This window comes from Amblyomma mixtum, chromosome 8, assembly GCF_055824585.1.
Source record: "Amblyomma mixtum isolate Tamu chromosome 8, ASM5582458v1, whole genome shotgun sequence".
Classification (NCBI taxonomy): Eukaryota; Metazoa; Arthropoda; class Arachnida; order Ixodida; family Ixodidae; genus Amblyomma; species Amblyomma mixtum.
In genome coordinates, this window is record NC_143019.1 from 108,113,467 (window position 1) to 108,127,146 (window position 13,680).

Consider the following 13,680-nt stretch of genomic DNA (forward strand, 5'->3'; position numbering starts at 1 on the left):
GGCTTCGAAGTGCCCGAAATATGGCAAACGAGTTTTGAGGTGTTTGCTGCCGGGACTTTCAACCGACATTAAAAATGTTGCAGCTATTGAACTCTAAAAACATGTATGGTTCCGATGTGGATGTGGAGGATTTTCCTGATGGGTCGAACACTACAGACGATGACTGTGTGTAGTTGAGCCGTGAAATTAAACATACGTTGTAAGGAGTCAACAAGAAGCTTCATTCATGTATACTAGCAAACGCGCAATGAACAGGGTGCAGGCTACCGTGGGGACAATGTTAAAAAGTACATGAGTGTTTTTGATCATTCTCGTGGATACCGTCGCTGTTCAAAATAAAGTAATTAGATCACCTTCCCTTCGTATTTCTGCGATTTTTGGATACTATAATTAAAAGATTTTCAAGAATGAGAAAGTTTGTTATCGTCCGCTTCTTTTGGGATTCTTAGCAAAAGTCGCGCCGCTTTTTTTGGGCTTGTTTTGGGGTGGTTATTTGCTTATTTGCTCGGCGGCATCTGGCAACTCTGTGTCTTACCCTTGGATCTCTCCAAGGCCTCTGATCGCCTGGACCATCAAGCGATCATGGCGGCTCTCTCCCCCTTGAACATAGGTGAACGTATGTACACCTATATTCAAACATTCCTTACTAACCGCACGGCCGAAATTCACTTCGGTCCCCACATCTCCCCCCATACACCCTTAGTGGGGTCGGAACCCCCCAGGGGTCCGTCCTCTCCCCTTTACTCTTCAATGTCACTCTCATTCCCCTTGCCCACAAGCTACAAACCATCCCTCACCTTCGGCATACACTCTATGCCAATGATATCACGCTATGGACCACCCATGGCAGTGATGGAGACATAGAGAACACCCTGCAGTCCGCGGCTATCCTCACCCAAACGCATGCGCGGAGTATCGGACTCTCCTGCTCACCGGAGAAGTCGGGGCTCCTCATAATCCTCCCCACAACACGAAACTGCCCCACAGCCCCCATCACTGTGACACTGGAAAACCCGCCCATCCCGGAGGTAAACACTCTCCGGGTACTTGGCCTCCACATCCAGAACAACGGGAAAAACACACTCACCATACGAAAACTCAAGCAGACAACTGTGTCGATATCACACCTAATCCGCCGCGTTTCTGCACGCCACCGCGGCATGAAGGAGCATGACCTATGTCGTCTCATTCATGCCTTCGTCCTCAGCCGCTTTATCTTCACGCTCCCCTACCTGAAACTCCAGGCCGGGGAAATCTCCACCCTGGATGCCATGATTCGAACAGCATTTAAGACAGCATTACACCTACCCCTAAATACCTCAACCGAAAAACTCCTTCAACTAGGCCTGCACAATACGATAGGGGAGCTTATTGAGGCCCACCGACAGACACAATACATACGTCTCGCGAGAACCACCACCGGGAGACACATCCTACACAGCCTTGGTATACGCCTACCAGTTACCGATCCCACACAGCTCCCGGTCCCCCGCCTCATTCACCGCGATTTATTTATTAAACCTCTCCCCAAAAACATGCATCCCACCTACCACGAACCCCGCCGCAGAGCTCGCGCACGGGCACTCCACAAATACTATGGCACGGAACCGTATGCCGTTTGGGTGGATGCCGCATGCACGGGCGAGGACGCGGTTGTCGCCATCACGAACCCCTCCCTCCAACCCATTGCCACCCTTCACATAACCCCTACTGCCACTTCGGAGGAGGCCGAAGAGGCCGCCATTGCCCTGGTCATCACCCGCACGGAGGCCCGATATATACTGTCAGATTCCAAAACTGCCATACTAAATTTTGCTCGCGGGAGAGTTCACGTCCCTGCATTTCGCATACTGGACGCCCTCGCCGCGCACCCGCCCCGCCATGTGGAGCTGATATGGGTGCCTGCCCACTCCGGGAATCCCGGAAACGAGGCCGCCAACGCTTTAGCCCGAGCTTCTCTCAACCGGGCACCGGCGGCCTCCGACCTGGGGTTCTCGCGGGAGCGCATGCACTCATTCAGTGAAATGACGCAGGCCTACAAAGCCGAGCGTCGGCTCTACCCCCCTCCTCATCCTTCCCTCGACAATTACCATCAGACACTTTGGAGGCGGCTCCAAACACGCACTTTGCCCTCCCCTTATATACGCTCGCGATATCACCCAGTCCACACGAACCCGTCCTGTACCCTCTGCCACCACCCCAAAGCCACTCTCGACCACATTCTTTTCCTCTGCCCGGCGGATCCTCCCCCGCGGGGCCTGGAGCACCTTACCACTTGGGAGGCTTGGGAGACCATACTGCGCTCCGAGGACCCGGCCAAGCAAGCCATCGCCACCTGCCGGGCTGCCAGCGTCATGAGCCTCCGGGACATGAATGTTTGAGTACAGTGGGGCCGTGCGGGGGCCCAAGGACCGACGTGTCCAAAACTCAATTGTTACAAATAAAGTTTTCATCATCATCATCACTAGAATATCGTTAGAAGTAGTTATAGGGAGCCCTAGAGCGCACTTCGTGCATCTCTTAATTATGGTGTTTATTTCCCGTTTTTCGCTCTTGTTGATATTTAGGAATGGAGTCGCGTAGCAGATTCTGCTCGTGACAAAAGTTTGTACGAGTATGAGTCTACTAGCCTCCGTCAGGCCTTCTGTTGGATGTCTTCTTAAAAACTCTGACTACGAGCTTTCTGGATCTTTACCGGGCTCTTGCAGAGCAAGAAGTACCGGCATGTCACCGAGGAACTGCAGGTAGAGCTGGAGCTGTGACAGTTTTTTCCACAGTTGGCGGTACCCTCGGCGGATAAGAATGAGAAACGGACATTGTTACCAAGCAACACCAGAAAATAAAACCGAGTAGGAAATTAGTCGAGTTGGCAAAATGAAACCAGGGTCTCCGGAGTGCGAGACGAGCATTACCTCCGCCATGCCAGCTCGATGGTTTGGAATGAGCATAATAGGCTCCCAAAGCATCGCCGGGTGGCGCTGCTGCGCCTGCTGTGCAGCGCCATCTATGGGAGAAAAGTAGAAACTGGGGCGCTGCTCGCTGCTCGCGCTGCCTTCACCACGCTTCTTTGCACGCGCGCTTCGTTGCACGTGCACGCGCTCGCGACGTGACAATGTATCGCTTGCATTGTGGCTTCAAGAAGATTATTCAGCTTGACGCGCACTTCCGCAAATCCAACCTAATTAAAGGGGATAAGCTCATTAGCCACGTCTACAGTGTGGAGCAGACGATAGACGACGAGGAGAACCGTCTGACTGCAAAATGCGTTTCTCAAGTTAGTGACAACCTCGTGTACGACGTGTACCAAGAGGTAAGTCCACTGTTTAATGATTTCTTTGAAAAATGCGAAGTACAATCAGTCCTGTGAAGTGAAGCGACGCAATCGCTGATGGTAGTTTTCGGTTGTATGCGGTGCACAGGATGATCCACTCCTAGGCTGAACACGCGAGTGGGGCGGCCGCGCTCGCCGCACATCGAAGCTAAGTGGCAAACGCGCAGGAAGATCTAGAGGTGGTGCTTCGCGTCGCCTGCCACTTCATTTTTATGCGCGGTCGGGACAGACGCATTTGCGCTTCGAAGAGCGCGGCCGCATACTCGCGTGAACGTTTACGGTAAGAGTGGATCAACCGGTAAATACGCTTAGGGTGTTACATTACGGCCTCAATAAACTAAGTTATGTAGATCGGGGAAGAAAGTGCGCGTAGCGGAGAAAAAATGTTCCTACACGGCCAAGCATGCAAGTCGGGTGGAAAACCAGGTAATGTATCGGACATGCTCCGCGCGCTCGAACATAACCCGTCCGCTCAGTCGTGAGGCAGATGAACTTTAAACTCTGTGAATCCAAGCGAACTCCTTTTTTTTCAGTTGTTTAGCTATGTTTGTACTTGATTTCTGCGATAATATTAGCTTTACACTCGTAAGACGTGTGCCACGAATGTGGTGTTCCGTGTGAGTGGTGCCGAACCACAGGCGCGCTTGTGTCACGCGCGCGCTACATATGTTTCCTTAATTAGCGAGGGTGTGCACACTCTCGCGAAACATTGTACTGATGACATTATATTATGAAAGACGTGAATTCGTTTTTTGCTTGAAATTTCGCGATCGTTGGTGCTCCCGGAACATTGCGGCAGGGATATGCGCCGTCATGTGGCAGGCTGCTGTATGTTTTATGCATGTTATGCTCTGATGAAAACGCACACAGCAAGTTTGAGTAAACAGTTGCATCTACAAAGGAGCGACCAATTTCTGTTACCTCTTGCTCTTTATTTCTGCCTTTCTTAGTTGGTGTGGTCATGCTCGGAAAAACGGGAGTTTTTCATCGCAAGAGGAAAATGTACCTGCAAAGCTGGTGTCACGGCTCGATGCAAGCACGCTGCTGCGGCGTGCTTTCATGTGAATGAAGAAGAAGTTCGTTCGTGCCCAAGCGAGCCTCAGAAATGGGGCAAGCCAACTGGCAAGCCGAAAAGGCGCCTGGACCAGGATGTGTTGGACCTCTTCCCTTGTGAGTTAATAAAGCCTTCATGCGGTAGAAAGCACTACATCACTAAATGCATCGATGCTGAATACTTTGGAGATTCTTTCCAGGCAGCATCAGTATTGTTCACCTCTTTTTAATGCTGAATGTCCAATGTGCCACACCTTGACACTGCACTTTGATTTTTGAACCTCTTCTTTATTTATTAAAGTCTCTCTCTTTTGATTTTTGAGTAAAACATTAAGCTGTTCACCTGTTTTTCTCATCTTCCATAACAGGTCCAGACACAGAGGTTCCTAATGTACAACCTGTAGATCCCAGCATTCTGCTGAATTATCCAAACATTGTCTGCCCTCTAAAATAAGTACTGCAACTGCAGAATTCAAGTGCTGTCGACATGATGTGCACTGACGTGCTCAACGGCATTGTAGAAACAGTGTCGACAACACGGGAAAAGGAAATATTGGAGGACTTGCTCGACCCAATGTCGAAAAGACCTGTTTACAGGTATCTTGACATTATAAACGAAAAAGAAACTCGAGTGCGAGATTTTGTAGCAGAGTTGAGCCCTGAAAAGGCTCAAACCTACATTAAAAAGGTAGCCATTGAAGGTACCTCAATTGATTTATGCCTGCTCACACTGGGTCAGGGAAATTGTTCATGGTACGTAATTAAATTATAGTATAAGGTGGCAAGCACACCTTCCATACATTACATGACTTTATGTTTGCCCCTCTTACATTTTGCATATGGCATGAAGAGCGCATGGTTCGTGTCAGCAGCACAAAGGCCCACACTATCAAGACCAAAAATAGTGCTGATGGTTTGGAAAGAGCTCCTCAACAGCTAGTCAATAGATCATCTTACAGAAGTGCTGCAATGCACTATGGTATGTACTTGAACAGCATTGAACATTTAAACAAAATGCATATGCAGTAATTTCATCGGTCACAAAGTTGCACAGCAAGAACAAGCTGATATTCAACCCTAATCTTCGTAATTGTTTCACTAATATTGAGCACGCAAATATATTTCACTAGGCATCAAGACAGAAGCCGCAGCACGTGACGAGCTTCAAAAAAAGCTTGGTGTACGCATTGTGCAAGTAAGTTACATTGTTTTGCATGGCATGAGTTACTCTTTGCGTGCCCAGTTTCCTATTATGCGGCCATTCCAAGTCAAGTACTGATTCCAATTCCTCATTTTCTAGACTGGACTTGTTGTGCTCCCAGAGCAGCCATGGCTGTGCTGCAGCCCCGATGGACTGGCGAAGATTGATGGAGAAACTGTACTAATTGAAATTAAGTGCACGCACAAGTACAGAGACAGGCCATTTATCAATTATGAAGAAAGGTGCAGCTACCTTCCCTATTTAACATTCATTAAGGATGTCATTGAACTGAAAAAGACGCATGCATATTATACACAAATTCAAACACAATTGTATATTCTTAATCTCCAAAGGGCCCTACTGTATGTATACACACCAAAACATTCTGTTATGATTAAGGTGATTCGAGACGAGGCCTTCCTCTGGAATTTAATCCCCAAAATGGAGTACTTTTATTTCAAGTTTCTCATTAATTCTCTGCTCTAGATTACAGTAGCGCCATTTTTTTTACCTACACTGGCTACACTGGTGTAGCAAGTGTATCATAAAATCATAATACACTAGTGTAGCCAGTGTAGGTAAAAAAACTGGCCCTAATGATTTGTGTATTTCCCTTGTTTTTCTTGCTTTGTATATCTTCCTTTTCTGCGTACATGGTTTTCATTTCTGAGTTTTCATTTTTTAATTGAACAAAATTTGTGTTGTAAATAACTGCGGCTGTCCCTGGCTTATGACATAGTGTTGCACTGCTTAACTGCTAGTCTGTGTGGTCTAAGTGACCTCATCTATTTTGGTAGTTATTTTGTTGAGCGTCATGATAAACCTCATCGCTCAGTACAGTCGGGAAGATATAGTCAAGCGCTTGCTTCCCTTCCAGAGAAACTTTGAGCGGCAAAGGATGACAACATTTACAATTTTCATTATTTAAAGGTTGTGGTGTACTATATGACATGCATTTCACTGACGGCAAGCAGAAATGTGGGGTAGCTGCTGCTTGTCAGAAGACTTTTAGAAGCAACTCTGATTGTTTAAAGGATGAAAAAGCAGGCATCTTGTAGTTTCCTTTTGCCCTTTCAGGCAGTACTCACACTTGTTCCTTGTCTAGCTGAAGTGCAAATTTTTCATTCTTGTTCCATGCAACATCATATAACACGAAAGTGAGGAAAATGACCAAGTAATAAACTTAGTGACTGATGTAGGATAAAAAATCATCTTTGGCTTTTTTACTCCTTCAGCCATTTAGAGATGGGATATTTAGCACTTGAGTAAGATGCATCTGTCCCATTTTTCTATATGAGCCTCCAATTCTATTGATAAAGAGAGGTCTCGGCTTCTTTGCCTACTGTAAATGAAATGAAATGAAATGAAATCTTTATTTGCCATCAAATACAGATGGGGGGGTTGTGGAAAAAAAGCTGTCCTTGGACAGCTTGACGGGTCCACAATCCCTTATTTTGGCAGAGTGGCGGCATCACATAACATATTCTTGATATGCAAATATATACATACATTTTTAATATGATACAGACTTAGTACTCGTAAACGAAAACAACAGAAAACAACAAAAAGAACAGAAAACAACAGCGGAACTCACTTCTACAAATCCAAACAAAAACAACAGCAAGGCTAGATAACATTACACAGAAACCAAATACATCTGCCGGAGGTCCTTGTATGTTGCCGTGAAAAGGTCAAAACGGACAGAATTATAATAATTCAAAAGCGTTGGTATTGTGTACTTAAGGCACTGTTTCCCATAACTTGAACGTGACATTGGTACTGACCAATCCTCGAAGTGCCTTGTAAGGTAAATTGGAGTTCTGTCCTGTAATTGGGATAGGTTACGTATATTGTTGATATTCCTGTGGATTTCTTGTTTATATACATGGCTTAAGCGATATCTATATAGATTGTGAGCTGGAATTACACCAGAGTTGCTAAAGAAAGTTGAGGTGGAAGCAGTATAAGAAGCATTATATGTGTGTCGGAGATATTTTTTCTGTAACAGGTGGATGTGTTCAATATTAGTGTATGTTGTGTTTCCCCATACTAATTGACAATAGTTCAAGTGTGACTGAAAGAGTGAATGATAAAGCAAACGTTTGATGCGTGTGGGAAGGATATACCTTAAACGACCTATTACACCAGTTATTTGACTTATTTTGCTTAGAACATGCTTGACGTGATTATCCCAGGACATATTTGCGGAAAAGGTGACACCCAGACATTTGAAATTCTCGACTAAAGCGATGCATCGTGAGTTTATTATAATATCTTGATGCGGAGGTATGTGCTTGTTCTTCGGCCTGAATATAATCGCTTTTGTTTTGCTTTCATTTACCTTCATTGCATTTACTCTCGACCATTCCTCTAAGGATTTCATTGCACTGTTACATTGTTCAACAAGAAGATTAATATCATTGCCAGCAAAAAAAATACTAGCGTCATCTGCATAGATAATATATTTTGCTTTAGGGTTAATAGTGACGATATCATTCAGATAGAGATTGAAAAGTAAAGGTCCTAAAATACTTCCCTGCGGCACTCCACAATTAACAGCTTTAGCTTTCGATGTAAAGGCACCTATTTTCACAACTTGGGTTCTATTGGATAGGTAGGATTTCATAAGAGCTAGTGCCTGTCCTCGTATTCCATAGTGACTTAATTTTTCCAGCAAAATGTTATGGTTAACTAAATCGAAGGCTTTAGAAAAGTCCACGAAAATGCCAACAACTATTGCTTTGTTTTCAAACGCCTTTAATATATATTCTTTCTGCTCTAGCAACGCTAATTCAACTGATTTGTTTTTACGGAAACCAAACTGGTGTGGTGTTAGCAGATTATGTTTTTCAATGAAATTTGCCATCCTCGAATACAAGACTTTTTCAAACAGCTTTGAAAAGATCGGTAAAATAGATACCGGCCTGTAATTTCCCAGCTCATTAAAATCTCCTTTTTTGTACAGAACAGTAACTTTTGCGCACTGCATTCTCGCTGGGAAAGTTGCTGATTCCAAACACATGTTAAAAATGTGGGTGAGGATGGGGGCAATAATATCAACTACATGTTTGATTGGGCGTACTTGAAAACCATCGATGTCACAACTGCTAGAGTTCTTTAAGGCTTGTATAACGGACATGATTTCATCCACTGTTACGGGCTGAAGGTATATTGTGTTGTTAATATAAGTGGAAACATATTTGCTAGCATGAGAGGATATAGATGAAGCAGAAGCGATGCTAGTGAAAAAATTGTTAAAAGCATCAGCTAATTCTGCACCGGATAATTCTTTTCCATCAACTTGTAATTTCAATGAAGGCTTGTGCGAGTGACCACGGTTAAGGATGGTGTTCAACCTCGACCATAACAGACTGTTTTGACGGCACTCAATATCCAACAAAGATGAATAATATGCTGCTCGTGCATTTCGCAACTTCTTTGCTAGCTTATTACGATACTTTTTAAATTGGACAAGATCATCTGCTGATCGCGTATGAAGGAAATGTTGATATAGCTTGTCCCTCGTTTTCATTTCACTCCGTAATTCAGGTGTAAGCCATGGTTTGCGTGTTCTTTTACTTTTTTTGCGTGTTCTTGACGGGAAACGCTTGTGGTATAGTTGGGTCAGTATATCCATAAACTTATCGTACGCTTCACTGGCATTTGTGAGATTACCGATTGTGTCCCATTCTACTGACAACAGGGCGTCACGAAAGGAATTCAGTGTTGTGTCTGTTATTAGTTGGTACATTACTGGTGGGGATTTTTTTCTTATTGACCTGCTTGATTCTACACACAAGAACACTGGCGAATGATCGCTGATAGAACATGACAAAACTCCAGATTTAACATTCGGCCCCAAGGAATTAGTAATAAATAAATCCAGAGTGGACTGGAGTTCAGGTGTAATCCTGGTTGGTGTGTCAATTAAGTTAGCAAAACCATTCGATAATATGACCATATTGAAAGCATTTGATGATGGACTGTTCACACTCATGTCGACGTTGAAATCTCCACCAGCTATTAGAGGTTTAGAGTTATGATTTTGAACCACATAAGCCAGGAACTGATCATAGAACTGCAGAAACGCAGGCAAATCACCATTCGGTGGTCGATAGCACACAGAAAATACATGTGTAGCAGTGCACAGGGTCAGCATTTCATAGTCTGGTGAAAGCACTGTGTAAGAATCAATGATCTGACATTCTACATCATTTGTGATCAGCAATGACACTCCGCCCCCTCGAGAGTCCGACCGGTTTAGATAGTGGGTATTACAATCAGGCAACCTAAAAACATCACATTCGTTAGTGCTACATGTCTCTGTTAACATAATAACCGAAAATTGAAAAGAGAAACCAGTAAAGAACTCCTCCAGGGATGACACCTTATTTCTGACAGAACGCGTGTTCATGTGGATACATTTTAAGGGAGATGCGGGAAATGTTGCGACAATTTCATCTACATCATCAGGCAAGTAAAAATCCACTTCGTTATGCATCCTTCTTTTGTTGCAAAAAAAGAAAACGCACCCTTTAAAGGTCGTCCAGCTCTCCCTTATCCCTGACGTGAATTGCATTAGCTCCGTCAGTCTTTCGAACAAGGACCTTGCCGTTCACGTACCAAACAAACTTATAGCCTTTTTCTTTTGCTGCTTCCTTTACCGACCGTAGAAGGTCCCTGTTATGCCGAGTCAAGTTTTCTTGAAAGAAAATTGCAGGGGTTTCATTCCTCAGGGCGTCTTTTTTCTTAAGCCATGTGTCTCTGGTTCCCTGCTTTGTGAAACGGACAAGAATTCCCGGCACGTTGTCTTGCCTAGCGGGCAGTCGATGCACGGCTGCAACGTCAGCCTCTTCAAGCTGAGGTATCTGGAGTTTATCAGCTACCTCATTTAGACAGCATATGAGTTTTTCACCCTCCACAACAGGGATTCCATGGACCTCAAGGTTCAGTCGCCTACTTCGGAACTCAAGGTCGTTAACCTGACGTTGAAGTTCGGATTCAACGGCTGCATGCGCTGTCTCTCTTTCCTCCAGTTCTGCCACTCTTTTTCTTAACCCTTTGATTTCAGTATCTTGATTAGCAATCCTTTCTTGAAATTCATCGAATTTCTGCGACAGAAACTGAACTGCCTCTTCCATGCTGTTTACTTTTTCAACTAGAGCTGGCAGGCGCTCAAGTTTTTCGTTGATTGACGCAAGAACTAAGCTTCCATCAATGTCATCCTCACTTCGGCTAGACCGCGAGCCCGCGCTCTTACAAGTCACGCATTTCCAGGCTTTCTTAGCCACCTCATATTTAGATTTGTAGGTTTTTTCTTGCAAACCAGCACATTTCCCGAAGTGGTACATATATGAACACTCACTACATTTAACAGCCCCTTCATCCTGCATAGGCAGCTGACACGATAAACAAATGTCAGACATAGCAAGGAAGAAGCAAGAAGAAACAAACGAAAATGAAAACCAAAAGCAAGAAAGTTCCGTAAGGCAAGTGTTAAGCAATCCTATTGCATAATTTTATGGCAGTGGCAGTAGTGGCAGCAGCGACAGCGTAAAAGAAGCATTGAAGTGCAAAAGAAGCTTAGGATTACTAACCTACAACAGCAGAGTACAAATGTTAGGCGTGCTTCCAGATGCTGCCGCCGCTGCCAAATGACCGCCGACCGGGAAACGCCCCACAATTTACAGGCTGCGATGCGTTGAACGGCGCTTGCGCAGACGGTATCCTCGCAGTCGTGAATCCAGAAGCAGAGTGCAGCCTATCGTCCGGATTTCGTCGCAGGAACACTGACGATAAGGATGGCCGCCGAAAAATAGTGCTTCTGACGATGCCCCAGTAGGGTCGAATGCAGCACGGCTTCAACACGGCCACTGCAACAGCAGAGTACAAATGTTAGGCGTGCTTCCAGATACTGCCGCCGCTGCCAAATGACCGCCGACCGGGAAACGCCCCACAATTTACAGGCTGCAATGCGTTGAACGGCGCTTGCGCAGACGGTATCCTCGCAGTCGTGAATCCAGAAGCAGAGTGCAGCCTATCGTCCGGATTTCGCCGCAGGAACACTGACGATAAGGACGGCCGCCGAAAAATAGTGCTTCTGACGATGCCCCAGTAGGGTCGAATGCAGCACGGCTTCAACACGGCCACTGCAACAGCAGAGTACAAATGTTAGGCGTGCTTCCAGATGCTGCCGCCGCTGCCAAAAAAAAAAATGTGTAGAACTTTTCACTTTTGTGTGCTTTGATGAATCCAAGATGGTTAAGTGCATGGTTCTGGCATTCAATATCTGTTGGCTAGTAGTGAGAAACATTTCATCTGCTTAAGTGGTAGCAGCTAGCAGCAATACCTGTACTAATGCACAGTATGCCAACATCACCATTAGTGATAGTAGACTTATTTCAGAAAAGCATAAGTGGAATAAGCGATACAAGTCAATTACAAGGATTATGTGTAAGCCCCACCAACTCGATTACTGCTCAGCTCAGAATTTTGAGCTTGGCTTTCTTGACACAAACAGACTGTGATAAAGAATCCTGCCATCTGTCTTACATCTTTCTGTCAAACACGCAGAAAAGGTAATGAATTCCTAAGCCTACTGCTGCATTAGCAGTGTCTGGCTTTGTCCAAGGACTAATTTGGCAGGCAGAGTTGTCTTTATGCAGAAAGTACTGCTCTCTTCACCGGCAGCACACCCTCAGTACAGGGATCACTAGGTTTGGTTTATGGGGTTTTGAAGTCCCAAAGAAACTCTGGCTATGAAGGACGCCGCAGTGAATGGCTGAAGACAATTTAGACGTTTTTTACCGTGCACTGACCTCACACAGTAAACAGGCTGCCGAGGCCAGGGTCAGCAGCCAAGCAACTCCCCCTGAGTGAGCATGGCAGCTAGACATATTATATATACTTTATAGTAAAACAGGCATTAATAAAACATAGCAGGTGCTATACCTTGCATCTTAATCTGTTGTAATCTAAACGTACCAGCCCACAGTACCTATCACTACCACATGGCATTTCCATGTGTCCTTACGCACCGTAAAATATCCTTCATACTTTAGTAAAGCAAACAGCTTTTGAAGGTACAGTGGTTATGACCTGTATACTGCACAAGAGTATTTTTCCTTGAGTGTCCTTTGCACCATTAGGGAAGTGTACAAATTATCTTAGCACCCTTTTGTAAGATAGTCACCTCTGCTCTTTGGTCATTACTTTGTCATTTAAGTTATTCATGAAGGCTGAGTGTGCTTGCAAGTTGAGTGCAATAAACCTGTGCTGTGATGCTATTTGTGTGCTGCACACTGCCTTTTACTAGTGCTTCGATTACAGCATTTTGCTGGTTTGTACGTCTCAATGTAGCAACAAATGCATGCACCTGTAGTGTGAAAAACACCCTTACAAAAATTGTTACTCCGTGATAAAACCAAAGGAACAGAAACAAAATGCTGTCTTTAATGTACCCATTCATTGTCTGAACTGCACATAGTGGTGTCACATTTATGCTAACATGAAATCACAGATCTTATCTCTTACAGATGGGTATAATGCATGCAAGCACGAACAATCTATTCACACACCGTGAAATCACAAATCTTCTCTCTTAAAGATAGGTATAATGAATGCAAGCACAAACATTCTATTCACACAACATGAAATCACAAATCTTCTCTCTTAAAGGTAGGTATAATGCATGCAAGCACAAACATTCTATTCACACAACATTTCATTTATTTCATTTCATTTATTTATTTCATGTACTGAAAGGACATGAGGGGGCGAGAGAAAAAAGCTGCCTTACGGGCAGCTTGACAAGCTCGCACCCCCTATTACATATGGACAAGGGCAGACACAGTACATGCGCGAAACATCAGGAATTACATATTTTGTAAAGCCGTTACAGTAATTAGATAACAATTATTACCAAAACATATGACAACTCTATAAATACTGTAATAACATGCAAATTTCACAAACCAGAGAGTGGCAATTTTCCATTGCCTTGTAAAAAAATGTCGACATAATACACACCACTTTTATACACACATATACACATTACCTGCATTCATCATAATTCATATACCATAAATAAAATCAA

General features: G+C 44.4%; 1 protein-coding gene across 1 annotated transcript; it reads left to right on the forward strand.

The window, feature by feature from the left end:
• Positions 1-5,222: 5,222 nt before the first annotated feature.
• On the forward strand, positions 5,223-6,071 carry LOC149333839 (uncharacterized). Its single transcript, XM_089557812.1, has 3 exons — positions 5,223-5,363; positions 5,515-5,579; positions 5,685-6,071. The coding sequence occupies exons 1-3, from the start codon at positions 5,240-5,242 to the stop codon at positions 6,069-6,071; spliced, it is 576 nt and encodes a 191-aa protein (XP_089413938.1). The 5' UTR covers positions 5,223-5,239.
• Positions 6,072-13,680: the final 7,609 nt, after the last annotated feature.

Coding starts and splice junctions, on each gene's coding strand:
- LOC149333839 (XM_089557812.1), top strand. CDS start 5,240: ATGGTTCGTGTCAGCAGCACAAAGGCCCACACTATCAAGACCAAAAAT. Junction 5,364..5,514: donor AAGTGCTGCAATGCACTATG/GTATGTACTTGA, acceptor ATATTTCACTAG/GCATCAAGACAGAAGCCGCA. Junction 5,580..5,684: donor TTGGTGTACGCATTGTGCAA/GTAAGTTACATT, acceptor CTCATTTTCTAG/ACTGGACTTGTTGTGCTCCC.